A 27,158-nucleotide genomic window follows, 5' to 3' on the forward strand; every position below is an offset into this window, starting at 1 on the left:
TTTATTTATTTTGAACCCTTACCTTCCACCTTAGAATCATAGTGGCAATGGGGGTTAACTGACTTGCCCAGGGTCACACAGCTAGGAAGTGTCTGAGACCAGATTTGTACCTAAGACCTCCCATCTCTAGGTCTGGCTCTCAGTCCACTAAGTCATCCAGCTTTTTTAATGTTATTTTTAATTTTAATTTTATTATAATTTTATATTATATTATAATATATCTTTTATTATATTATTTTTATGAGGAAAGTTGTGTCCGGAGAGCTCAAATGATTTATCTAAGTTTATGATGTAAATTTTCTTGCAGATTCAGAAAAAATGCCCTTTTTTTTAAAGCCTTAGATCTTAATACTTGAGAGGGAGTGTGATAGAGGAGAAAGAGAAAGAGAAATAAATTTAGAGCCAGAGGAGCTAAGTTTTAATTCTGGTGTTGCCACTCCCTAATCATGTGATATTGAGCCAATCAGTTTCTCTCACTAACCTCCTTTCTCCTCTCTAAAAAAGAAGTGGTTGAGGGACAGCCAGGTGGCTTAGTGGATTGAGACCCAGGCTGGGAGATGGAAGGTCCTGGGTTCAAATGTGACCTCTGACCATTCCTAGCTATATGATTCTGGACAAGTCACTTAACCCCATTTGCCTAGCCCTTACTGTTCTTCTGCCTTGGAATGGTTACTTAGTATTGATTCTAAGAGAAAAGTTAAAGATTTAAAAATAAATCAATAAAAGTGGTAGTCTCTCAGTGACAGAGAATGACGATTGTCTTTGTGCATTCTCATCTATTGATGTACCCTCATATGGCTTTGAAGTCCAAAGGCTGAGGCGCACAGTTTGTGGCACATGGGGCATGGGACGCCAGTTGTTACGGGAGGTGCGGTTGTGGCCTGATGTCGGCGTTCACACGCAGCGGCAAGACGTCGATGTCGCTCATCTTCAAAGGTGGTGGCGGCATGGTTAATGGGGGTTCGCCAGCGGCTTCTGTCAGAGGCAGCGAGTTCTAGTTGCTTTGGTGTAATGCCAGCCCACTTCAAGTTGGACTTTAGCTGATCCTTGAATCTTTTCTTTGGTTGGCCTTATTTCCTGAGTCCAGCTGACAGTTCCCCATAGAATACCTGTCTTGGTATTCGCTGTGGGTCCATGCGGATGACGTGTCCAGACCATCGTAGCTGGGTTTTGAGGACCAGGACTTCGATGCTGGTGGAGTTGGCTCTGTCGAGGACTTCCTGGTTGGTGATTCGGTCCTGCCATCGGATCCTCATGATTGACCGGAGAGAGCATTGGTGGAATTGCTCCAACTGCTTCATGTGCTTCCGATACAGTATCCATGTCTTACAACCGTACAGGAGCGAGCTGAGGACCACTGCATTGTACACTTTGAGCTTCATTGCAGTGCTTACACCGCTGTGTTGGAGGACTTTGCAGCACAGCCGCCCAAGTGCCTGGCTGGCCTTTTGGATCCTGGCATTGATCTCATGGTCTAGGGACCCGTCATTGGCGATGGTGCTGCCCAGGTACTTGAAAGTGTTGACATTAGAAAGCTGCATGCCATTGATTGTAATGTAGGACTGGTTAGTTGGCCTCCCTGGTGCAGGTTGGAACAGCACCTCTGTTTTGCTGAGGCTGATAGTCAGGCCAAACAGTTTTGTTGCAGTGGAGAACCTGTCCACAATGGTTTGGAGATGATTTTCTTGGTGGGCCATGAGAGCACAGTCATCTGCGAAGAGAGCTTCCAGGATGAGTCTCTCTGTTGTCTTTGTTTTTGCAGTCAGGTGGCGAAGGTCGAATAGTGAGTCATCCAGTCGGTATTTGATGTAGACGCTCAGGTCTAGATCCATCACAGCATGTCGTAATACTTGGGTGAAAAATAGGTTGAATAGTACCGGAGCAAGGACACAGCCTTGTTTCACGCCATTGGAGATGTTGAAGGGGTCGGAAGTCTCTCCACCAGATAGGACTTCCCCTGTCATGTCGACATGAAAGAGCTGGATCAGTTTGACAAATTTTGCTGGGCTTGCCGAGCTTGCTGAGGATCACCCACAATGCGTCCCTGTTCACTGTGTCGAATGCCTTTGTCAGGTCTATGAAGACAATGTAGAGACTCAGGTTCTGCTCAAGGCATTTTTCCTGCATTTGCCTCACCGTGAAGACCATGTCGATGGTGCTGCGATCTGGTCGGAAGCCACATTGTGATTCGGGCAGGTTCTGCTCTGAAACAGATGACAGGAGTCTGTTGAGTATAACATGGGCGAGGATCTTTTCAGCAGTGGAGAGTAGTGAGATGCCTCTGTTACCATCCCCAGGTTAAGAGGCATTTTTGTAAAAATGCTGCAAGTTATTAGAAATCTAGAAAGTACAATCCCTGACAAAATAAACATACTCGGGATTAGAAATAAAAAAGAATCTAGGAGGTCATGGTTTTCAAATTTGAAAATTTCATATCTTGATAATATTACTGTTAATTTTCCCATTATTCCTTCCCATTCAGGGGAATTAGCAGGTAGCAAGATTTCATTGATGTCATTCATAAACACAAATTCACAAGGTTGTCACAGAGACCAACCACTTGCTCATGACACCCAATGTCCCCTTCCTGAATAGAAAAGTGCTAAGCACAAGGAAACTGAAATAGGATGTGGTGGTCCAATGGATAGCTTTCATTGCTTCTTTGTCAGTATAATATGACAGGACTTTTTTTCATAAACCTTACCTTCCATCATAGAATGAACACTGTGTACTGGTTCTAAGGCAGAAGAGCAGTAAGGGCAAGGCAATGGGGTTAAGTGACTTGCCCAGGGTCACCCAGCTGGGAAGTATCTGAGGTCACATTTGAACCCAGGACCTCCCATCTCTGGGCCTGGCTCTCAATCCACTGAGCCACCTAGCTGCCCCTGCCGCTAGGTCTTTTCTTTGAAAAGGTTCTTTAAAAAAAAACAAAAGAGAGAGAGAGAGAGAGGGAGAGAGAGAGAGAGAGAGAGAGAGAGAGAGAGAGAGAGAGAGAGAGAGAGAGAGAGAGAGAGAGAGAGAGAGAGAGAATTTTCCATAAACAAAACAGAATACAAAAAGAGGATTGTCTATGAAATTATGAATCTCCATTTCATATGGCTTGCTTAAAAAAAAAGTATATAATTCCATATCTTATTTTCAAAACTGTCTCGTGTTTCCTTCTGTTCCCTTATATGCATTTTAAAAAAAGTTTGGCTCTTATTGGTTTTAGTTTATTTTTTGTCCAATTACTACAAATCTCTTTTCTCCATATTCAATCTAATCCCCACTCAAGGGGAGAAAGAGAAAAACAAAGACTTTGTAACAAAAATGTAATCAAAACAAATTCCCACATCAGCTACGTCCAAAAACATAGTGTCATTCTGCAACCTGATTCCATCATCTCTCTGCCAAGGGAAGGGTAGAGTGTAGACCATTGCTACTCTGGAATAGTGGCTGATATTGCAGAGATCTTAAAACCTTCAAAGTTATTTGCCTTTACAATGATGTTTGCTGTTCATGTACAAATTGTTTTGGTTCTGCTTTCTACAGTAGAGTTCATGAAAATCTTTCCAGTTTCTCTGAGACCACTCCTTTCATCATTTCTTATAGCAAAATTGCCTTTGGGAATATTTTATCCCAAGATCTCTCCTTTTTAGCAGAGGAAAGGAAAAAGAATCCAAGTATTTATTAAGCTTCTACAATATGTGATGCATTGTGTTAAGCATTCATTTGATATTTGCAACAGATCAGGGCTATTATTCTTCTCATTTTACAATTGTGGGCCTTGAGACAGATAGAGGTTGAGTGACTTGCCCCACATCATGCAGCTAGTAAGTGTCTGAGGCCAGATTTACCGCTACTGATGGCTTTGGTGTTGGTCTCACTTCCAAATGCCTGTGGGGTTGACTTTTTGTTTGGTTCTAAGATGGAAGAAATCATTCTAGTTTCTCATTAGATTTCTTTCTTTTTAAAATCCTTACCTTCTGTGTTAGAATGATCAGTTCCAAGGCAGAAAAGTGGTAAGGGCTGAGCAATTGTGGTTGTGACTTGCCCAGGAGCTAGGAGGTATCTAAGATTAAACTTGAACCCAGGACATCCTGTCTCCAAGTCTGACTATCCACTGAGCCGCCTAGCTTCCCTTCTCATTGAATTTCTTGAGAATTATTTGGTTTGTTGGGAATTTGAGGGTTTTACTGAAATGAATATGTAACTTGCAAACTGAGGAGAGGCTTATGCTTTGAATTCTGAAAGATCAGTGTCATGGACTTATTAATTTTTTATCTTAAAAACTTTGTTATCTCATTATTTCCTATTTAGGATCCATTTAACTTGACGCAGATGGAAGATTACAGTCATGAGTTTCAAAACATGTTGTGCTGTAAGGAAATCCAAAACTACTAGCATGAAAAAAATCTATTTTTGCTCCAATTATGGACATGTTACCAGTGCAGGCTGGCAGCAAAACCAGCAATAAAGCTCTTTTATATCTTCATGGTGAACAATGCTAAACACATGAGTATCGTTTTGTAGTTTCCTATCAAAATGAGGAGCTATTATATAACGTTTTGTTATTTTCTAACAGGATAATTTTTCTTCTGGGATTCTTCCTCTCTGCAGATGTCTACTTATTTTTCCTTTTCTGGTGAGCTGTTAATAAACTTTATCTTGTAAGATGACACTGAACACACTGTCAAAATGAATATTATCATCCCCCAAAGGATTCTTAGAAATCAATGTTTCCTATTCTGAGGAAACCCACCCCAACTTCTGTTGCAGGTGTTCTGTGACTGAGCAAAAAAGATTTCTGCCAAACGGGTATACCTTCAATTTAGAAGTCTTGTATTTCAGAAACCATCTGTAAATTCAACAAGAGCAACTACTGCCTACATTCAAGCCACTTTGGACAATTTGAAATTAAAACAAATTCTCCCATAAATAAATCAATCTTTTTCTGATTAGAACATAACCAAATATCTGAGGCCAGATTGCTGCTTATGCTGGCTCTGGTTGAAGCTTCAGAAACTACCAGAAATATAATAACTTAGAATCATAAAATGTTACGTTGGGACTTAAACATTCGGCATGAAAGAATATTATAACTGGAGGAGCTTACCATATATTATTTTATTTGGGATCTTGTTCTACACACTGTTTCTCCAAGCTTTCTTCTCTCCTTAACCCTTTAAATACAACCCAGCTCTTAATAATTTTAGTAGATAATTTAGCCTCCTACTTCCCTAAGACTGTATGCAGTCATTAGGATAATAAATTTAGAGCTAGAAGGGAACTTGAAAACCCTCTCATTTTACGGATGAACTTGGGCCCAGGAAGGTTGAGTGAATTATTTGACGTCACATAGATAATAAGTGGCAGAACTGGAATTTAAACACAAGTCTTTTTGCTCCAAACCCACTATTCTTTCCAATGAATCATTTATATCATACTGTCTTTCATTAGAAGGAAGACTTTAAAGACCATCATTTATTCCATAGTACTTCTCAGTATCACCACCTATTCACTCCTCTTTCCTTCCTGAAGAAAAGGAAGAAATCTGCATCCTCTTTGCTAAGGTTTTGTCCTTGATTTCCTCATCTTCTTGAACCTCACACTAGCAATAATTCCTTCTCAATGTAGCCTCTTCTTTCAACATGCTCTCCAGCTCTAAAAAGTTGTCCTTAGTCCTTCAATCCCCTTCAGCTTCTTCTGTCAGATCTGTGGAAAGGAAAACTGAAGCAAGTTTTGGACTTTCTGCCACTCAGGTGGAACAAACAGCAGTTGGAAGGTTAGTGTGAAATTGATGGACAGCAATGACAGTTGGTGGGGGGTGGGGCTACTGGACAGTTGCTTTCAAAGGCTCTCTTTCCTGGCCCTAGGCTGGAGGGAGTGCTCTCTCCCTGTCTTGGGATAGAAATACCTCAATTCCTGGATATTTTCCCAGTTGTGTGCTCTACCTGGATTCCTGTGATCATGTCATCAAACAAAAGGATTTAAGGGGAGCAGTTTGAACTGTAAGGCAGGTCTTTAGGGGGATTATCCCGAAGAGATAGGCCCAACTAGCTCTTAAGGTCAGAACCTTCTTCTTCCTCTTACTGTCTATTGCTAAAGACTTTGAACTTAAGAAATCTAGCATAGATATTAGCAGACAGAAATAAAAGAAACCCTCCACCAGCCTATGAGGCCTGGCTTCAGCTCGAAAGCTGAGCCTCAAACCCAATCTGGGGACAAGTATAGGGAAATCCTTATTCCCTCTACCCTGATACCTCCCAATCCAAACTTGTTATTAAAATTCATCTTTATATAAAGAAACCACAGTCAGATAAGAGGGCTATCATTTCAGGTGGACACAGATGGAGCAGAACCCAAGGTCAGCCATTTCAACCATAGACAGTACTTATCGGACCCCTGCTGGGTGACCTTGGTCTGTGGGGAGAGGCTTGTCCCTGGGGGGGAGGGGGGGGGTCCGTGCTTACCTGCTCTGGGGTATCTTCAACATCAATCAATAGAGAAGACATTCCCTCAGGCTATCATAAGTGGCCCATTTCTCAGGAACCCCATTTTTTTTCAAAAATAGTCTGTTGGCTTGACTACAGGGGTTGAGGGGATATGACTGAGGAGAGACTCTAAATGAACACTCTAATGCAAATACCAACAACAGGGAAATGGGTTTGAGTCAAGAACACATGTGATAACCAGTGGAATCGTGCGTCGGCTATGGGAGAGGGAAAGGTGGTGGGAGGGGGGAGGGGAGGAAAAGAAAATGATCTTTGTTTCCAGTGAATAATGTTTGGAAATGACCAAATAAAATGTTTAAAATTAAAAAAAAATAGTCTGTTGGCAGGGAGCATCTCTCTCCTTTTACTTCAATGGCAGCCATATTTCCTCTCTTCCCTTCAAGCCTTCCATTCCCTGTTACAAAACCTTCCTTATTCCCTGTCCCTCTTCAATCCTCAACAATCCCTTTAACTATTACAGATCTCCTTCCTTTTGCTCCAGCTCTCTGATGCCTGTTTTCTCTTTATTCACACATTCTTCAAGCCCTTGCAACCTGTCTTCCAACTCCACAGCTATTCAGAAACTGCTATGTCAAAGGTCATCATTAATCTAATCAGTAGATGCAAAGATCCAGTTCTAAGACTTTGACCTCTCTGTAACATCCTCTCATTCTAGATAATTGCTCTTCCTTTGATTTCAAGATCAATACCATCTCTTGATCCTACTGCCTCAGAAACCATTCCTTTCTCCATTGATTCCTTACTTAATTTCTTAACATGACTATTACCAAAGGTTCTGTCTTCTACATTCTCTTCTCTGTCTTTCTTAACAAGGTTAGTTATTTAATCTATCACCTTCACATAGATGACTATCAAATAATTATCTATAGGACCAGATCTCATTCCTGAGCCCTGTATCCATATATTATGTAGTATATATCATTCAGATAATTTAGACAGAGTAGATAATCTAATTTCCAAAAATAGCTTATTTTCCTCAGAACTTATTTCTCTTATCAGTGGCACTTGATCAAATGCCCATGTTCAAAATCTCAGTGTCAATGTCAACTTTCTTTTAGCAGATTAAAAAAAAAAATCTCCTATTATATGCAATATTCAATATCCATGTATCCTTTACCTCTGCAAAACAGTATGGGGTAGGTTTTCTCACATCACTTCTTTGGGGACAAGCTTTCCCTTTAGAGATTTGTAGCATTCAATTCTTATTATTTTGTAGTGGCTGACTTTTCTACTTAAATTGTTGCAGTCATTTTGTTTATCATTTTCCAGACTCTACTTACTTCTCTTTCCATCAACTATTATCTTTTCATACTTCTCTTGTTAAATCCAATTGGCCTGTTCTCAATCCTCATCCTTCTTGAATTGATTCTTGATCTCTTAATTATTGAGCAATGTCTCTTAAATTATTTACTTTTTTCTTATCAGCATACACGTCTTGCCATCCCACCAGAAAATTCCTTGAGGTGAAGGATGTTGGAATTTTGCTATACAGAATGGGTCTGAGATAGGTTAAAGACATTTTTTTGTTCTTGCAAGAAGTACAGTAGTCACTCACCTAATCTCAAGACAAATAAGCATGGGCATTTAATATTGTCTGGCCTGGGCTGCTTGTCCCCTCTTTAGGAAGTCCAGTGGCCCCTTGGCTCCTGTACTAGACTGTTTGAGGAAGTCCATTAGTTTGAGCCCTATTTGTAGCTCAGGAACACCTGTAAACCTCAAAATTTCTTATTCTTATAAATGTTGGAAATTTCACCATTGGGAAATTTCATACTTGAAAAATTTCCTATTGATAGTGGGTCTTGACTATTGGAATGTGAACCCCATTGGCATGGGAGGTTCCTTCTCTTCCCTTCTTAAGATTACTTTAGGACAGAAACCTTTTGCTGAACAATGGAAAGGACTTTGACCTATGCTTAAGCATAGAACAGGAATTTCTTTGAGTCATGATTGATTTTAGAATTGATACAATGGAGATACTTGGAATCAATCTCCACCCTATTCAGTCCTAACAGGATTGAGTAAGGGCTGCAGCCTAGATCAAAATTTAATTATTCCAATCTCTACCCTACTCAGGTTAACAGGATTTAGAAAGGGCTGTAGCAAAGGATCAAAGATTTAATTATTTGAAAATATGACCTTCAACAGACATGTGCAAAGCCAGACCTCTGGGCGGTCCTGGGTTAAGCTAGAGCCTCCATTGGCACAGGGAAATTGATGGACAGGTGATTGGTAGATGTGAGGACTGAGGGGAGGGAACTTGGAGGGTTTTCCTTAAGGATAGGGGGGTCTGAAGACTCGAGGAGGAGGTGGTTGAGGAGTTTGCCGGAGTGGTTGCGGTGTGCTCTGAGAAGCTTGCGCTGAAGGAAGCTGAAGGTGGGGGCCCCGGAGACTGTTTCTCCACTTTTGGTCATGTGAGTAATAGGGACTGATCTCTTTTCTTTGCCTCAGCTATCTAAGGGCTTGGGCCTTTTGGCCCAGCCTAAACAGAAGGGGTATTTAAGCCCTATTCCCTTCTCTCCATTTTCTCTCTCTCTATAATTCCTTTCTTCCTCCTGTTTGTAATTAAACTCCATAAAAGATTGACTGCTGAATTGAGTTTTCATTTAGGAATTACATAGCTGAATTCCTTGGCGACCTTAAATTAATATATATCAGTCTTTCCTTGTCACACACCTCAACTCAATCCACTATCCCCAGCCTTCCCAACAGCAGGGACTATAGTTACAAGCCATCCTGACTAGTCTTATTCTTACTTTGTTAAAAATGTCTATTATTTTAGTCCTTTACTCAAGCCCTTCTCTGATGGCTCATCATGTGTGGAACTGATGTTGGGTTTTTGGATGCTGTAGCAAAGGAATCATGCTTTGTCAGATCCTACATCAAGACTGGAACAATTTCATGTGTGTGTCTAGTGAAAGACTACATTCCTCTTTTCTAGGTACCTGTCCAAGTCAGAGAAGCCTATCCTCAGACTAGCTATAGGGTAGAGAATGTTTTGGCCACAAAAAACTTTTAAAAGACCCTCTAAGAAGCCACACAACAGAAGGGGTTTTAGTTTTATTGGGGAAGGATCACTGATAAATCACAGATACTCTATATATTCTTATGTTTATATTAAAATGTTAACAGTTCATTTTTAGGGTTTTATTTAGAGAGTTATTTCATTCTGTTGTGGAGATTAAGATTATAATCACAAAAAAAACAAATAAAGTCAAATTGGGAGACTATTTACCAAGTATGTTAATATTCTCTAAATTATTTATGTAAAATCCAGGAAACATTATATATGAAGAGCCTAAAACATTCACATTGTTTAAAAAAATCAATTGCTTCCCTGCCATAGGGCTTATTAAATTAAAATATACTTTTTAACTACATCTAAAAAAAAAGAGCAAAGAGCCAATATACAATAGGTACAAATTATATACATTTATTTTAATCATTTTAAATAGCACTCTTGTATAAATTCTTTCATATATTCAAATCATACACATTTTTAGAAATTTATTTTGAAGCTTAGTACAGTAAATGTGTGAGACATCTTTGTAAATCTGCATTAGGATTTTAGTGAGATAAAGAGAAGTTCATTTGTTGCTTCAGAGAGACATATATCACAATAGGTTGACTGAATGACTAGCAGAGCTCTTGTGCCTTTGAATCAAATTTAACTCAAAATCATTTAAGTTGACTAAGGCTTGGGACCTGGCTTCCTGTCTTTTAGTTGAGCTAAGTTATTTAGTATGTATAAGTATGACTTGCATCTTATGAAATAAGGATGATATACCTACAACAGTCTTGGAAAATACTTCATTTAACCACTGATACCTTATTAATCCAAAGCCTTTGGTCCCATGGATATCATTTGGCTCTTTCAGACAAGTTCCTATTAGTTAAAATGGCTCTCACTTTCCCCCTGGGCAGACATTAGCTAATATTCAGAGTGTGAACTTTTATCCCTGCAAATAACCCTCCTGCCACCCTTTTTCCCCACCTAGAAGACCAACCATGTCTCCATTTACAAAGGATCTTTGGGAGACTTGCCAGAGTGTCTTCTCCTTCTCTGGACTTTTTTTCATCTTTCTGCCCTACCTATCTAAAACATGTTTTTTAGAACTTTTCTATGAATTAATGAGTTTTATTTTCTTAATGAACCAGATGATGCCCAATGTATAATGGTGAGTAATTCAAATGATGGCACACATTTCTTGATAGAGAACCTTTTCTTGAGGATGATAACACAGATCAACATATACCCTAGGAAGAGCTTCCACCTCTATCCCTACAGGCCCAAACTAAATATCCTATAGTGCTAATTTCAATTCAAGATGTAAAGTAAGGGTCACTCACTGCTTTAGGTCCCTGGTTAAGAGTTGGAATTCTAGACAGGATGTAAATTTTCTTGGATCTCTGAGGCTGGAAATGGTGGGCACAGTAGAATTACACATGGTACGATTTAAGGTCCTCCACCCAAAATCTTTCCTTCTACCCTCAAAGTCCACTAAACTCTTTTAAAGCACAAACTTGACAGAGTTAACATACTAAGTCCCTAAGACACTGGAATGAATTCATTAATGAATGAGTTTCTTGGGAGTAGATGGCTGGCGATTACTGGATATTTGGGGTCCAAGAAGTCTAAGTGAACAAAACAAGGGTAAATGATATTCAGCAGAGGATGTAATGCCCTTCCATATAAAGACTCAGAAAAAGATTTTTTTAAAGACAAAATTTATCTGTTTAGCAATTTTGCCTAGAGCAGATGCATTTGGGGAATCTGTTTCCTGATTGATGATAGGGGTGGCAGAGATGAAGTCATCACCTACTAGCAATCAGCAATTTTTCTTTTTCTAATCAAATTCCCATAAGGTAGTCTTGTCTTATTTGGTGCTACATTGATTTCTAAAGGTTTCTAACATCTGGATTCTTCCAACCATTGGATTTTTCAAGTCATGCTCACTATTCCATAGTTTATGAAGACAGCCTTCCTCAAAGGAGTTGAAAATATGCAGAAAAGTAAAATTAATTTTTTACTTTGTCAAATTACAAACTTTCAGGGCTTCTAACTTGATAAATAATTTTGTGTGCGTACTATTGCAATTAGTGGGCTATATTTTAATTATTACAATAAAGAATCATTTTTAAGAGCAAGGCTAGGGGATATTAAAACATATGGAAAGATAATCCATTGGTTGGCATTACAGACACAAGATGGTGTGGTGGTGGTGGAGGGGGAATAATGGGGGAAACGGATGATAAGCACATTCAGGTTTTTACAATTCCTTTTAAGGACTTTATTCTGGTATCCACAGAATCCCTCCCCACATCTGTTTTGACTGAATTGAGCATAAGCTGGTAAGGCTGACATCTTATTAATGTCACAAATAGAATCAACATCACTTTCAGCAGAGTCCAACAAAGTCTGGAGCTGATCGATGACCCATTCTGCTAAAACAATGGAAAACTCTTATAGATGTCTTCATCTATCTGTGTAATCCACCCCCCTACTTCTGTTGGCCATAACTGAAGTTAGTTAATTGAATATCTGCTCTTCCCCAAGCAATGATTATCAGGCCACATAAAGTAGGTAACTGGACTAGGTACCAACTACACCACCAGCAAAGACAAGAGACTGAGCTAGAAGTCTCTGTAGAGTAGTATCTTTGTGCTATATTTGAACTAGCCTTTGACTCTGATCTCATTTAGAGAAACAAATCCACTTGAATTCCTTTTTGCCAAACTGCTCATTCCATATTCCTTATTGATACTAATATTTGGAATCACAGAATTCCAGACCCAGAAGGGACATTACAGATCATGTAGCCTAATTGTCTTATCTTGTAAATGAGGAAACTTGGGGTCACAGATGTTTAGTGATTTAGCAAAGTCATACAGCTAATTAGCAGCAGAGCAGGAACCAGGATGCAGATCTGCCAACTCTTAGTCCAAGGCCTTTTCTTTTATACCCTGCTGCTGCTTCCTTTACCTTTCAATATTTATTGAAAAAAATCAGCATAACTGATGGTTTTAACCTGCATCCAAATGGCTTATGTGCAGGCAAAATTTCACTTTCTTGTAATATGCTTGAGGCCTGGTTCCCAAGGATGCATTATATCTTAAAGTGGGGACAGTGCTTGGACACCTTGCTGTATAGCTACCTTCATGCATATAGTCACTCTTAGAGGGTGTGTGAAGAAGGGATATATGTTCTAATTACTAAGCACTGCAAATCCCTCCAGGACCATTTAACCCCTCCACTATAGTGCATGAGAAGTAGAGAGTCTATGCAAATAGAATAGCTAGTTATACATCATCAGAAGCAGATCAAAATCAGCATGGTGGTCCAACATTTCAGTGAGAAAAACATTTTTTGAGGGTGGGGATCAAAAGATAGACATTTCACAGACAGAAAGAGTAGGGGCCCTGGTGATGTGACAATAACCCTTCATTTTTTTGAAATGAGGACTTCCTCATTTCCTTTGGAAGACTACCATTTACATTCAGGAGACTACTAGCAAAATGAAATTTATGTACCAACTATCATTTCACGTTCATCTATATGATGTAAAATTAGATGCTTATGAAGGGTGAGATAGTATTTCATTAAGTGAAGGGTGCCAAGATTTTGCATTCCAAGGTAGTCACTGACTTCAAAATCTACTGAACCTTATTTCTTGACTATATTTAATTATTCATATTCTTTTAAAGTCAAAATATGGGTAATTCTAAGGCTGAATTGCAGGAAGAAGGGACTGAAGGGTGAGAAGATAATAGAAAAGAAATACTCAACCTCTTAAAAATTGTCCATGACGTCCACAGAGGGACTTAAAATGATCGATATTCACCAGAGTCCCAGCTCCAGCAATATTGCCATCTATTTTACAGTATTTTAACCAATTCTTGTATTTTCTTTTTACAATGCCACTAACTTCTGCTGTACAAATAAATTCTAGATGATAAAATATGACATGATTTTTTTTACAAATAGTTACAAATGCAATGTTGATATGTTACATTATCTATATACACACTGTTTCTAGGAAGGCTGGGGCATTAACTAGGTCTAACTAGATAATAAACTTAGACTCTGAGAGGGACCATCAGCTTCCTTATCATGGCTACTACTTCATTCTCTCTTCCAGCCCAAGAATCTCACCCTGCACTTTATTATATCACTAGGTGATAATTCACTAAAGAAAAACTTTCCAAGAAATTCCTTAGGATTCATTTGTCCCCAAATTCTAGAAACAACAGAGACTGCTTATTGCGATGCTTGTGGCTCATCAGTTTTTTCTCATTGCTATCTCTCAGAAAAATAGAATGGAGAGAGATCCATCCCTGCCCCACCTTGAAAAGAAATGTGTATTAGGAATGTATATGAAGACTTCCAATAGTCCTTTTCCTCCTAAACATACATCAATCATCCTATGGCAGACTGCTTGGCAGACACTGGCTTCCCCAGGCTCTTCTCAGGAAGTTGGATACGAGATTCACTATAGAGTTTGGTCTTGCTACACACTCCTGCACGGCTGGGTACAAAAATATATTTTGCTTCAAGTCCTTAACAACAGTGAATTCTATAGATCTTCTTGGGGAAACAAAGGATGACAGGCTGAAGGCATTACAAATTTTACCTGAATTTTGGGATGCACTACACACCTCTGCTTTTTCAGCAAGCAAGGCCAGGTTCTGCCCCAGGCACCATTGCTGCTGCTGCTATTGCTCCCTTTAGTAAGCACTGTGGCTTTAGCAACACTAGAGGAATTTGGTTCACTCTATTCAGGCTTTAAGCTTTGTAGTTATGTATGGGAGTTGTGAGCGTCAGCTGTCCATTGGGGGCCACTTCATTGCCATCATCTTCCAATAAGCCGGACACATCAGCATTAGGGATGCTGTCATGGTAACTGCTAAAGCTGATGTTGTCCTCTTTCAGTTCAATGGTCCAAAAGGGGGCATTGAGTTTTCGGTTTTGATACTCTCTGTATGTGTATACAGCCCCTACAAATCCCATGAGCAGGACCACCACAATGATGATGACTGTCAGAATGATGATGTTGAATTGAGTCCACGATACATCAGCTAATGCTGAGGTGCTATTTTCAGATGATCCTATTGAAAAGATAGGCTGCAGAGTGGTGGGGGTAAATGTACTATTTGCAACTGTAGTGAGTGGTGACGTAGACAAAGTAGCATTAGAAACCAAAGTGGTAGACCCTTCAGTCGTGGTAACAACAATTTCTGAAAATAAAGAGAGAAAATGAGCAATAAAACACAATTAGCTAGCTCTGGAGAAGACTACAAATGATATCTAAAAGAGATCTTAGAACAAAGAACATCATGGTATAAATTGACGGATCTGAAAGTGACCTCAAACGGCATCTGGTTCAACTCCTTTGAGAGATTAAATAACTCTCCTAGAATTTAAACCCAGGTATCATGACTCCTAGGTCCCTGCTCTTTCAGAAGACCTTACAAAAATGCTCTTATCAATAACATAAAAAAGGAAAGAATGGTTTCAAAAAAATAAGTATTGTACATGATAAGGATGAGGGCCTAGAAACCTAGGACAATTAAAGTGCCATATACATGGCTGGCCTCTAGTGTGAATATATGTCCACCTCAAAATATTCAAAAGAATTCCATAGTATCTTTCATCATTCCCTTGGGCGGAAGTATAAGTTCTTCCAAGTAAGTGAGTATGTCATTATCAAGACCTAAAGCATAAGTTAAAGGTAGTTAACTTTTAAGTTAACTTAAGGTAGTTAAGGTAGTGAGGGATGTATCTGTATAGAGTTCCATGGTAAGCACCTAAACTCAAAAAATGCTAACATATCTAGAAGTTTTTCACAAAGGTAGTCTCAGAATTGTCACTTATTAGCTGTATGACCTAGTCGTGATTTCAGTTCTTTGTACCTAAGTATCTTCCTCCATAAAATGAAGATAATATTCATACTACTTATCTCACTTGTTTTAAGAATCAGAGAAAATATTAGATTTAAAAATATTTTATAATCAAACTATATAAATGTGGGCTATTGATCTAATAACATTTTAAGCATCCTTTCTGAAGACATTATATGCCATCCATGAACTTATCTAAATTCTCTGTGACTATTTTTATTTTCTGCCTCTTGTCTCTAGGCCTGGTCCTCTATTCACTGAGCCACCTTGCTGTTCTGTTCCTCCCATCCTTCCTTTCCCTCATCCTCTCTTACAATCAATACTAAGTATTGATTCAAAGGCAGAAGAGCTAAGGGCAAGGTAATTGGCTAAGTGATTTGACCAGGGTCTCACAGCTAGAAAGTGTCTGGGGTCAACCAGATTTGAATCCAGGACTTCTTGTCTCCAGAACAGCTTTCCACCCACTGGGCCACCTTGCTGGCCCTGAGGATATCAATTAGTAATATGGAAACAATACAGGCCAAGTGGAAGTGTGAAAACCACATAAAGGTTGTCTGTCCCAAAGTGAGTTTCAAATTTCCTGAATTTAAAATGGAAGTTTGGGATGGGACAAACAAATTAGAAAAGAGATAGACTTCCCTGTGCAATTATCTAACAAAATCCACTTTTAGAATTCATGAGTACAGAAATCTGAAAGGCTCATTTTGCTGCCACCAGTGCTCAGATGAGTATTTAGAAAGTGGAAATAGTTTTCACAAGCCAGAAAGAGCAGTCAAAGATGTATTCATTTTCTGGTTTTCCTCCTTTTTTTTTTAAACCCTTACCTTCCATCTTGGAGTCAATACTGTGTATTGGTTCCAAGGCAAAAGAGTGGTAAGGGCTAGGCAATGGGGGTTATGTGACTTGCCTAGGGTCACACAGCTGGGAAGTGTCAGAGGCCAGATTTGAACCTAGGACCTCCCGTCTCTAGGCCTGGCTCTCAATCCACTGAGCTACTCAGCTGCCCCCTTTCTCTTGCTTTTGAAGAAAGTCATAGCAGTTGAAATTGCTTAGAGATTCTCTGAGGTCTAATCCTTTCATATCTCTCTCTCCCTCCCTCTCTCCCTCTCTCCCTCCCTCTTTCCCTCCCCCCCCCCCCTCTCTCTCTCTCTCTCTCTCTCTCTCTCTCTCTCTCTCTCTCTCTCTCTCTCTCTCACACACACACACACACACACACACACACACACCTCTTCATATATATAATATATGGGTAATCAAAAGTCAAATCTGGAGATATGAATCTTGCAGTAGCCCTGGCTGAATTGAGATGGGAAGGGCTAGTGGTAACAGAAATGAGGGGAAAGGCTAGAGAAGAATTGTGGTTAATTTTGTGGTGAACAAGGCTCAGTGGGCTCCTCCTACAGGTGTTGCTTGAAGGGCTTATAAATTTGGCTCTTGGATGAGGGCTTACCTTTCTTGATACAGTTTCCCTTGTGATCTCGGACATAGCCTTCCTGACAATTTTCACAGTGAAAGCCAGTAGTATTGTGGAGGCAGTCAATGCATTCTCCACTTTCTGGCTTGCAGATCTTCGGAGTTCTGATGGCATCCACGTGTCCAGAACACTCACACTTCATACAGATGCTGTCAGAATTGTAATAGCCATTTTCACAGATATTGCAGTTTGGGCCTGTGTAACCAGCTTTGCATTGATCACATTTAGGCACCAACTCCCCTGAATCTAAAAAGGAGTCAAAATATCAACATACTTTAATATGGACTATTGCCTAAGATATTACTGATTTTGGGAAAAAAAATTAACTAATTTCTCCTACTTCCTACAGTTCAATACCAAGAGATATTTAGTGTGCAATGAATGAGATCAGCATTAATTGTAATACACATGAATTCTAGATCAGTTCTGCTAAGAGTCATGTGATCTCAGGCAATTCAGCCTCCTTCTTTGAATTTCAATATCATAGAATTGCAGAGTTTGAGAGCTGCAAGGGACCTCAGCAGTTAACCTGTCCATCTCTTACCCCAAAAGAAGTCCCACTACCACATACCAGACAGACATCCAGCCTCTGTGAAGCTCTAAGGAGGGCAATAGATCCCCATCCAAAGGAGAACACATTCCACTTCTGAACTGCTCTAATTGTAAGGAAGCTCTTGTCATCAACTCCAATTTACTTCTTTGTAACTTCTACCCACTGTTCTTGGTTCTTCCCTCTGGGGACAAATGGAATAAGTCTAATTCCTCTTTGTAGAAGACAGCTATCATGTCCCTCCCCCTCCTCTTTGCACCTTCTCTTTTTCAAGCCAACTGTGCCTAGTTTTTTTCCATTGATTTTCTGACCCAGACTTAAGAATCTTTGTCATTTGGGTTGGACAATTCTAAATACTTTCCAGTTTATCAATGTTCTTCTTAAACAGTGGCACCCAGAACTGGAATGTTGTTATAAGCAGGAGTACCACGGGATTATCATCTTATTCCCTGAAGCCATGTCTCTATTACTGTAATATAAGACTACATTAGCTTTTTTGGCTCCTACATGTTATTGTTGACAAATGAGGGAACTGTACTAGGTAATTTCTACAGGACACATCTATTCAGCCAAAAAGCATTTCTTAAGAACTTACTATTTGAGAAAGATTTTGACAGTCTACTTCAGTCTACTTTGTTGTTGTTGTTGTTTTTAAAACCCTTACCTTCTGTCTTAGAATCAATACTATGTATTGGTTTCAAAGCAGCAGAGTGGTTAGACTAGGCAATGAGGGTTAAGTAACTTGCCTAGGGTCACACAACTGGGAAGTGTCTGAGGCCAAATTTGAACCCAGGACCCTCCTGTCTCAGGGCCTAGCTCTGAATTCACTGAGCCACTCAGCTGCCTTGACAGACTACTCTGAATCCCCTTGGATCTCAAACTTTTTATGCTGTAAGGTCCTTTCCAATTTGAACATTTTAGGATTCAGTTATTCTGCTAGCTGCTTGGCTTCCAGAGATAATAAGAGAAATCTGAGGTGTTTATTTTGCTAGGAAAGGAATAAAATATGTTCAGAAAGGGTGTCTGGGTAATAGCAACATATCAGAGGTACTCAATTTTTAGTGCTCAAAGATATGATTAAGTAGGGCCTTAATAATAGGTGATATAATAGTGATTAACTTCACAAACCATCTGCAGAAACTGTTTATATTGAATAATATTTGGCAAACTGCCTGTTCCTACTGGGTAATAAAATAAAGCTTTCAAAACTAAGGTAATTGACAACATCTATGTATAATCATGTTAAATAAGTTGGATAGCATTCTATAGTTTACTTTGGCATAATAAAGAAAGTAGGAGGGATATGGTAAGTTATCAAAGACTAAAAGACTATTGGACTTCTTCATTCTGGCAAGGGAAAACTTCTAAGGCAGAACTCTAACATGGGGACCATTAGCCATTTTGTAGGGTTAATGATGTTATCCTTAGTAGTGTGAGAATATGACCTAAATAAATGTCTTGATAAAATCATCCTGTTATGGCGATTTAACTATTATATGAAGTCATACCTATCTATTCCACATCTGTATTAATTTTTATTTCTGAATATGTTCATAGTCTTTTAGATTTAGAAATAATATACTATAGGAGCTGTATATTTTGTTCCCCTCATTTTGAAGATGAAAATTTAAAATGGCAAAGCAGTATGTTCCACAGGCAGCTAAGTAACAGAATCAGACTCAATATGAGTATCCTAGGTCCAGACTCAGTATTATTTCCCAATACTGGACTGGCTTCCAACTGGCCCAAAAATAGTTTAGTTTTAATTTAAAGTTTAAATTTAATCACCATTTAATAGTCAAACTTATCAGTTATCCAAGTTGGGAATATCACAATATTTGGCCCTCATTTTTCTTGTGTGTATAATTTAGAAGATTAGACTAGATATAACAGTATGTCAATGAATGGTTTTCTATATTTCTATATTTCTATAAATGTTTAACTGATCAAACCTTTCATTCCAATATAAATTTTTGGAAAAGCCTTACGTATGGAACAGTTGCCTGTAGATGTCACTGCTGAACACGGGCACCGAAGACATTTATGAAAGGAAGTGGGACTCTTATAGAAACCATCTTTGCATTCTTCACAGTGGTCTCCTTTGCTGTTTCCTTGGCATTTCAAACAAGTACCTGAAAGAAATTATTTTCAAATGTTTAGAGATATAGGAACTTCTTATTTGTTTTACTCAAGATAAAATTTAGCCAGTCAATTTGAAAAACATTTATTAAATTCTATTTTGTGCTAATGCTGTGCTTTGTCCTGGGGATGGGAAGGGAATACACATTTTTATAAAGCACTTAATTTACATATTTAATAAGTATCTCAGGACAGATCTGAATTCAGGTCTGTCTGATTCTAGACCCAGGGCTCTATCCACTGTGCCAAAGAAAAACTAAACAATCCCTATCTTTAAGGTGTTTATTACATTCGACTATGATGGTGATTAGGTAAGGATATGAAGTAAGGGGAGAAAAGTGGTAAAAGTGGATTATAAGGATCACAGATGATAAATACAAAGTAAAAACACTGACAAAACCAAAGAGATTGGGAAAGAGCTTTTGAAGGAAATATCAGGTAGTGAGAAAGGAGAACATTGTAGGGAGAGTTGACAGCTTGGGCAATTGCACAGTGGTAGGAGAATTGTGAGCTTTTTCTTGTTCATATTTCCAAGAATTTATACTCATACACTGATAAAGATTAGCTGAACTTGACTGAATTCTAGTGCTAGCCTACATAATTTTATTGTCCCTAAATGTGGCGATTTACAGGTACAAATGAACCAATAAAATTAAATTTTTCTGAAAGGAAAGACATATATAGGTATACACTGAAAAATAACACCAATTATGGATCACTCTCAGGTTGCACTTGAGCTAGAATGGGGAGAAAGTACAGACTACATACATTCAGTTCAATGAGAGTTTATTTGCTTCCAGGGATCTACTTGTTTGTGTGGTGGTGGGAATCCAAACCTTAGCTATCATTGATGCAGGATCAACTTCTGATGTGGAGACTCTCTCCACAAATGCAGCTTGGCAACTCATATGAAATTTGTAGTCTTAGTTGCCTAGGGCAGTGAAAGGTTAAATTACTTATCTGGGGTACAAAGTGTCAGGGGGAGGGAGGAAAATAGAATCTAAATCTTCCTGACAATAAGAATGATAACTATTTACTTTGTTATATTGCTTATAAACAACAGTCAGAAAAAAATTATTTTAGTTCTAAAATGCACTTAATCTTAACATTCAATTTTTTCTGTTATTTGGATTAAGCAGGATGCATTACACTGTATAGATTTTTTTTTTCTCCAAATGATGGCCATGTGTACAGGGGGTAGAAGAGGTGGGGTAGGATGAGTAAGGGGAGAAAAGTGGTTAAAGCCATAGGTAAAATTGAGAGAACGCCTTTTGGGGCTGGGGTGGGGTGGTGGGGTGAGGGAGATGGGAGCATTGCTTTTCTCCTAATGATTAGTTGTACTATATTCTCCCCAACTTCAAATTCAAATAATGCAGAGACCTGACTTTTAAAAAATGTTTCCATTATGATAAATTGCTGGGCTACTAATCCAATGCAATCTGGCAAAGCCCAAAAGCTGATGCTCAAATAATGAACCACTGGGAGAAGTTTCTATAACATCCCAATCACTTTGGCATATCTTTTCCAGTCCAGTCTAGAAAAAGGCAGGCTAGCAGCCCTCAAAAGGCAATCCACAGAATATTAAGCCTAAAAGTGACTTTAGAGATTATTTAGTATAATCCTATCCTCATCTCCATTTTAATGGAAGGGGAACTGAACACAGAAGAAGGGAATGATATCCCTTCAAATTTACATAATTAGCTAGTGATGGTCAAAATCAAAATCCAAGTCTCTCAATGACTAATCCAATGCAGTTTCTACTCCATTAGAACTTACAATCAAGTAAGACCTTAATGAAATAATTCTTCTCATTTCCTCCCCTTGTTCTTTAAAATTTACAAAACTACTTCTGTAATATCCACAATATTCCTAGTATGAAGACAAGGTATTTCCTTTAATTTATAGAGGCTCAGAGAGGTTAAATAATTTACTCTGAGTCATCCAGATAAGAAATGGTAGAGCTTGGACTTGAACATTCTGGCTCTAACTTTCTATTTATACTACATTTTGCTTGTAATAAAAATTTCAGGGTAGAGGGTTGGGGGGGTGGGGTGAGAGAAGGGGAAATTGAATTTACTACCACAGAATGATGCAAGGCAAAAAAGAATTTAGCTCCCTGAATAAAGCCCTTGTGGCTTTTAGGAAGTTCAAACAGAATGATTAATCATCAGTAATTCTTACTAATTAAATGGAAAGCTGGTATAAATTGCTGACAAATTTAATTTCTAGGGAAATGCTATTTTAACAGTTTCAAGTAAACTTTTGACTTCTTCTGGAGTACTGTGTCTAGTGGAGCTATGTTTTATGAAGAATTTCTATTCAGAAAATAGAACCCATGACTTAAAGACGGTGACCATATAGTGGGAGGATTAGAAACCAGAATAAGTGAGAATCAATTAAGGGAGAATCATAAATGAAGATTCATGGGTAAGCATGCTTTCTTTTCTTCTCTTTATTAATTTTTCTTTTGTAACATACAAAGGACTGATGGAAAAAAAGGAATTACTTGTTTTGTTTGACCCAGAGGACAAAACTAAGACAAACTGCTAGAACTACAAGGAGGTAATTTTAGCTCACTATGTCCAAAAATGAAAAGTATCTTGGGAGTCAAGAGTCTATACTTCTACTAGAGATGTTCAAGAAAAGATGATTTATTATACCTACTACTAAGATTCATGCTTCAGGCAGGAAAGGATAGTGGAAAGTACAATGGGTTCAAAGATTTACCTCACTAGATTTCAGTTTAATACTCTTAAATGTGAAGGGGAAAAACTGGATGATCTCTAAGATCCATTTAAAACAAATCTATGATTCTAATTATTAGGGGTAACTCAAATTGCCAGGAAGTTTTGCCAATCAAAAGTTCCTAGAAAACACCCAGCTTCATTTCTATGTGATTCATTTATTAATTTGTATTATATGAATTCTTTTATGTACAAATGGATATAGTTTGATGAGTATTTTAAAAGTATGTGAGCATTACCCTGTAAGTGTATTTATGTTATTAATGAAATGGCATCTTTTATTTCATATTAAATAGCAATTAGAGGCTTCCAGAATAGCCAATTCATGGTAAACTCAAGGCCTATTCACTCAAGCATCTGTGAAATTTGATAGGGAAAGCTGATCCAAGAGATGTGGAAAGTTTTAAAGGGCAATATTCATAAGAAAAACAGTACAAATTAATCTGATGAGGATAAAAGGAGAAGTTGTCTTAAAAAGACCCAAGTATTGGACCTTTAGTCAAGGAACTAATCAATAAACTTAATGTTAAATACATGTATAAAAGGTGGAAGCAAGGCCTACTTAAAACAAAGGCATGACAAAATCCTCTAAGAAGCTTTAGTGCAAGAGTTTACTGAAACTCAGAAAGAGCTGAAGTTGATGGTGAATTGTAATCGCAAAAAAGTTTTCTGAAGCTATAATACCTCATGCAACTAGTGCTCAAAAAAAAATTTTAAACTCTCTATTTTTTATAGCACACTCAATTTCTTGAAATACCTCTTCTTTCCTCTTCTAGATTAAACTTAAAAAAAAAAAAAGATTAAGCCAAGATGAACCAAGTTTCAAACCCCTCTGAACCCACCCCAAATAGGTTTCCTGAGTGGACAGGATAATGACGAAACTGAAGGCAGAACTACTCAACTCTCAGTTTGCTAAAGAATTATTTTCAAAGAAGTGATGAAACAAAAATGATTAGTAAGGAGTTAAAACTTAAGATAAGTGAAGGAATGAAATGTTGTGGTGAAAAAGCATCTAGGTATCTCAATGAGTTTAAGTCAACAGATTCAGACAAACCGGATCCTAGGGATTATAAAGGACCAATATTTCAGTTCTATCTCTGCTCCACCCCTCCCCAAAAGAGAAAGTCTTCCGTACTGTTTTTAAAGTGAAAAAGAAGAGATATGGCATAGATAATAGTCTTGTTCGAAAGATTCAGAAATGGTTCAACAATTAATGGAGAAAGAGGAAGTACTCTTTGATAATCTTTTAAAGGACCTCAGAGGTCATTTAATCCAACTTTCTAATTTTACGGATTAAGACTTTTAGGCTCAGGAAAGTTTAAGTACTGTGCACAAAGTTATAATGTCAATATTTGGACTAAATTGCCTCCAAGGATCTTTGGCTCTAATGATCAGTGATTCAATGAGAACTGACATGCCAGAAAGCTTGAAAATCTTCCTGATAGTCCACTGTGCTTCAATTTATAGAAGTTTAATACTTTCCAAAGGATTTGCCTAATTAGCAGCACTAAGTAAAAAGAGAATAAAGTTGGGGTATAGAAGATATGGTTCTAGGACTAGCTTGATCACTCTCTGACTATGCGAATGGGACAAACTTATCAATGTCTTAGTTGTAAAATAGGAATATAATGTCAGCTAGGTGGTATTGTGGGTAGAGGACTGGACATGGAATCACCCCCGAATTTGAATCCTGGTCTAAGACTAGTTGTGGAACCTTAGGATGTGGAACCTTAGGAAAGTCATTTACCCTATCAGCTCCAATTTCCTGTTGAGAAAATAAAGGTGCTAATAATAGCACCTTCCTCACAAGGTTGTTGTAAGGATTAAATGAGATAGCATATATAAAGCACTGTGCATACCTTAAAGTGCTATGTAAGTGGTAGCTATTCTATTATTAATATAATTATTTCTATTTGCTAAGAACAGCCTCAAACTAGGAACAGCAGAATATTTTAATAGATATAGTCCTAGTCTTGTAAAGACTAGGGTTTACGTCTTAGTTACCTATATACCTATTAGCCCTGTAACTAAGGCCAAGTAGTTGAAACTATGAGCTATAGATTCCTTTCCTCTAAAATGGGGATTATACTTTTTACTCCCTCAGAGGATACTATTAAAGACAAACTTTAAATAATCCTATAAATTGAAGTTATTAATACTATAAACAACAATAATGTTTTTGTATGTTCATATACCACTGGGCAAAATCCTAAACAACATACACTGTATTTAAAGTCTTTGTTCACTTCATCTCCCTATTTATTGAAGATGTTGCCTTTGTTAAGAACAGTATTATTATTATTATTAAATTCATTGAATAGTAGAATTCTGCAGGATGATGGGGCTGTTCCAGGTGGCTAAGTGTAGAGATAAAATGGGAATTGTGATGTTAGCAGTTTTTATGGTGCTTCATAGAATCATAGTATCTCAGATCTTTTATCTAACCAAAATTCCCCATCTTGACTTGTGACACCAATTTTTTTCAAACAAAATATAATTAAAAAAACTTATTTCTGACTTGATTTGGCCCAACATTTTAGCCTATCCAGAAATATTCTGATTCTGACATACAATATGCCATTCATCCCTCCTAATTGTGTCATATGCAAATTTGCTAAGTAGGTCATATATCTGAATCGTTGATAAAACTTTTTTTTCTCTAAAAATTCATTAACTATTCCTTTAATAATGGATCCTAGAATTTTTGCCAGGAATCCAGTTCGCTGCCTTCTACTGTGAACTCCCTTTTTCTCCCTTAAAAAAAAAATGGGACAGCATTTACCATTTTCAGACCTCCCACATACCCTATCATATATGAGATCATTCATAATAGCTCTGCAACTGCATCTGACATTTTTTCTTCAACATTTGGGGAGCTTCATAACTTTTCCTGTTCTTTTTGATGTGACATTAAATTCTTAAATGAAATTTTATCCATAATCTATAATCATGCCACTAATTTAACAAGTGAATATTGTTAAGATAAATAAGATAAAATGGGATACATGAAAGTGCTATAAGTTCTGAGGGGAAAGGCATTAGATAAGCCCAAGGCTGCAAATTTCTTTCCTCACTGCTTTTTAGCCTAAAATTGTAGTATAAACAAAGTTTTTAACATGGTGACTGGCCACCAGGGGGCAGCCATAGCACATCCATAATGGAAAAAAAAATCACAGTGATAGTGATGGGGGGGAAAATTTTAGGTAAAGCTAGCAGGGTTGGGAAAAATTCAAGTGTTACTTCATCTCTATCTTTTGGGAAATTCTCTAAAAAATTAAACTGCACCGGCTTCACCTGATAGTTGTAGGAAAAACAAATTCCTATTTCCGTAGGTGTGGTGTCTGTCTCCCTGATACCACAAGACAGGGAATTTTAAAAGTAATTTCACATTGGAGAGATCTGCCATCTTGTTCATGATCTCCATAGTAATGAGTTAGTAATGTAGCCTTTAATAAGCTGTAAATGTTATTGAAAGGAAAAAAATCAACTTCGGCTTGTAATCTAGTTCCTAAAAGATTCCCACAAGGCAGCCTTAGATATATGCATCTATTCCTTTCTTTACTCTTGGTTACAAAACCAGAATGTGAGAGCTATCAGAGATATGGAACATAGAGTTCAAAACTACTTCATAATATTTCTTAATTAGACTATATATTGTATGTATATATATATATATATATATAAAACAATTCAGATATATACATAAATATGTATATACTTATATGTATACATGAAATTAATACACAAAATGATTTATTTATGTATGTATATATATAATATATAACAAATATAAACAACCAGCTATAATCTAGTTAAGAAATATTATGTGAACCATAAGAAATGATGAGCAGACTAATTTTTTAAAAACTGGGAAAAGATTATGAAATAATGAAGAGTGAACCTAGTAGAACCAAGACAGCATTATATACAGCTATAGATTTGATATTTGAAGAATTATTTGTGAATGTTCACCTCCAGAGAATGACCTGAAGAAGTAGAACATGAAATAAATTATATGTTTTGCTGGATGTATTTCTGTGGTGTGGGGAAGTTTGGAAGGGGCCAAGTTAAAAAAAAAAAAGAAATATTATTAACTCATTGTGTAACCTCCTATAGTTACATATTAAAATTCTCATGGGTGGACACCTGAGAAGGAGATTGGAAACTGAGGGAAAATGGATAGAAAAGAGAAAGAGAGAGACAAAGTAATAAAGACTCAGAGACAAGGAGTTAAAAAATATGGGCTACATGTTGCTGTGCCCCTCTGATGGTATTGAGAGAGGGCTCTACATGTGCCCTCAAACTTTTATTGGAGAGTTTAGGAATGTGGAGTGGGAGGTAGCTAATGAACATGTGACATGACATAGGTTTTAATATTGGTTCAATTGACAATCATGTAATCAAAGAGGAGGAGATTAATCAAACATGTGACTTGGCAAGGAATGTGGTCCAACAAGGTGTGAGCCAAGACCTTCTGGCAAATATTGTCTTGCCCAGGAATTCCTCTGTCCTTTGGATTGAAGATTTGGAAATACAATAATCAATAAGTAACATAATATACAATATCAATACACCAATCATATTTTCAAGATGCTAATATACCTGGTATGCTACACATTGATTCAGAGTTACCTTAAAAGGATACTTCCTAATTGACCATAGCCTCAGCACAAGAAATACCGGTAAATGCATTTTTAGTTGCTTTAAGAACCATATATTGTTTTAATCAATTTTAGTGCGATGATGAGGCAGAGGAGTAAAAGCAAGGGATTACATATTTGTACTTGTGTTTGTGAATTGCTTCTAAAATAAAAGCAGTATTTTCCTTCCATAATGGTTTTATGTATATTCACTAATCTGCT

General features: G+C 37.7%; 1 protein-coding gene across 1 annotated transcript in view; it reads right to left on the reverse strand.

Annotated features, from left to right (window-relative positions):
- Positions 1–9,899: 9,899 nt before the first annotated feature.
- MEGF9 (multiple EGF like domains 9) overlaps positions 9,900–27,158 on the reverse strand; it is a 125,842-nt gene continuing 108,583 nt past the window's right edge. The window contains exons 4-6 of the mRNA XM_007474553.3: positions 19,402–19,545; positions 16,840–17,109; positions 9,900–14,726 (exon numbers count right to left, since the gene is read on the reverse strand). Of these exons, the coding sequence (XP_007474615.2) occupies positions 14,275–14,726; positions 16,840–17,109; positions 19,402–19,545 (866 nt within the window). The 3' untranslated portion in view covers positions 9,900–14,274. The remainder of the gene's footprint in view (positions 14,727–16,839; positions 17,110–19,401; positions 19,546–27,158) is intronic.

This window comes from Monodelphis domestica, chromosome 1 (genome assembly GCF_027887165.1).
Source record: "Monodelphis domestica isolate mMonDom1 chromosome 1, mMonDom1.pri, whole genome shotgun sequence".
NCBI classification, from domain to species: domain Eukaryota; kingdom Metazoa; phylum Chordata; class Mammalia; order Didelphimorphia; family Didelphidae; genus Monodelphis; species Monodelphis domestica.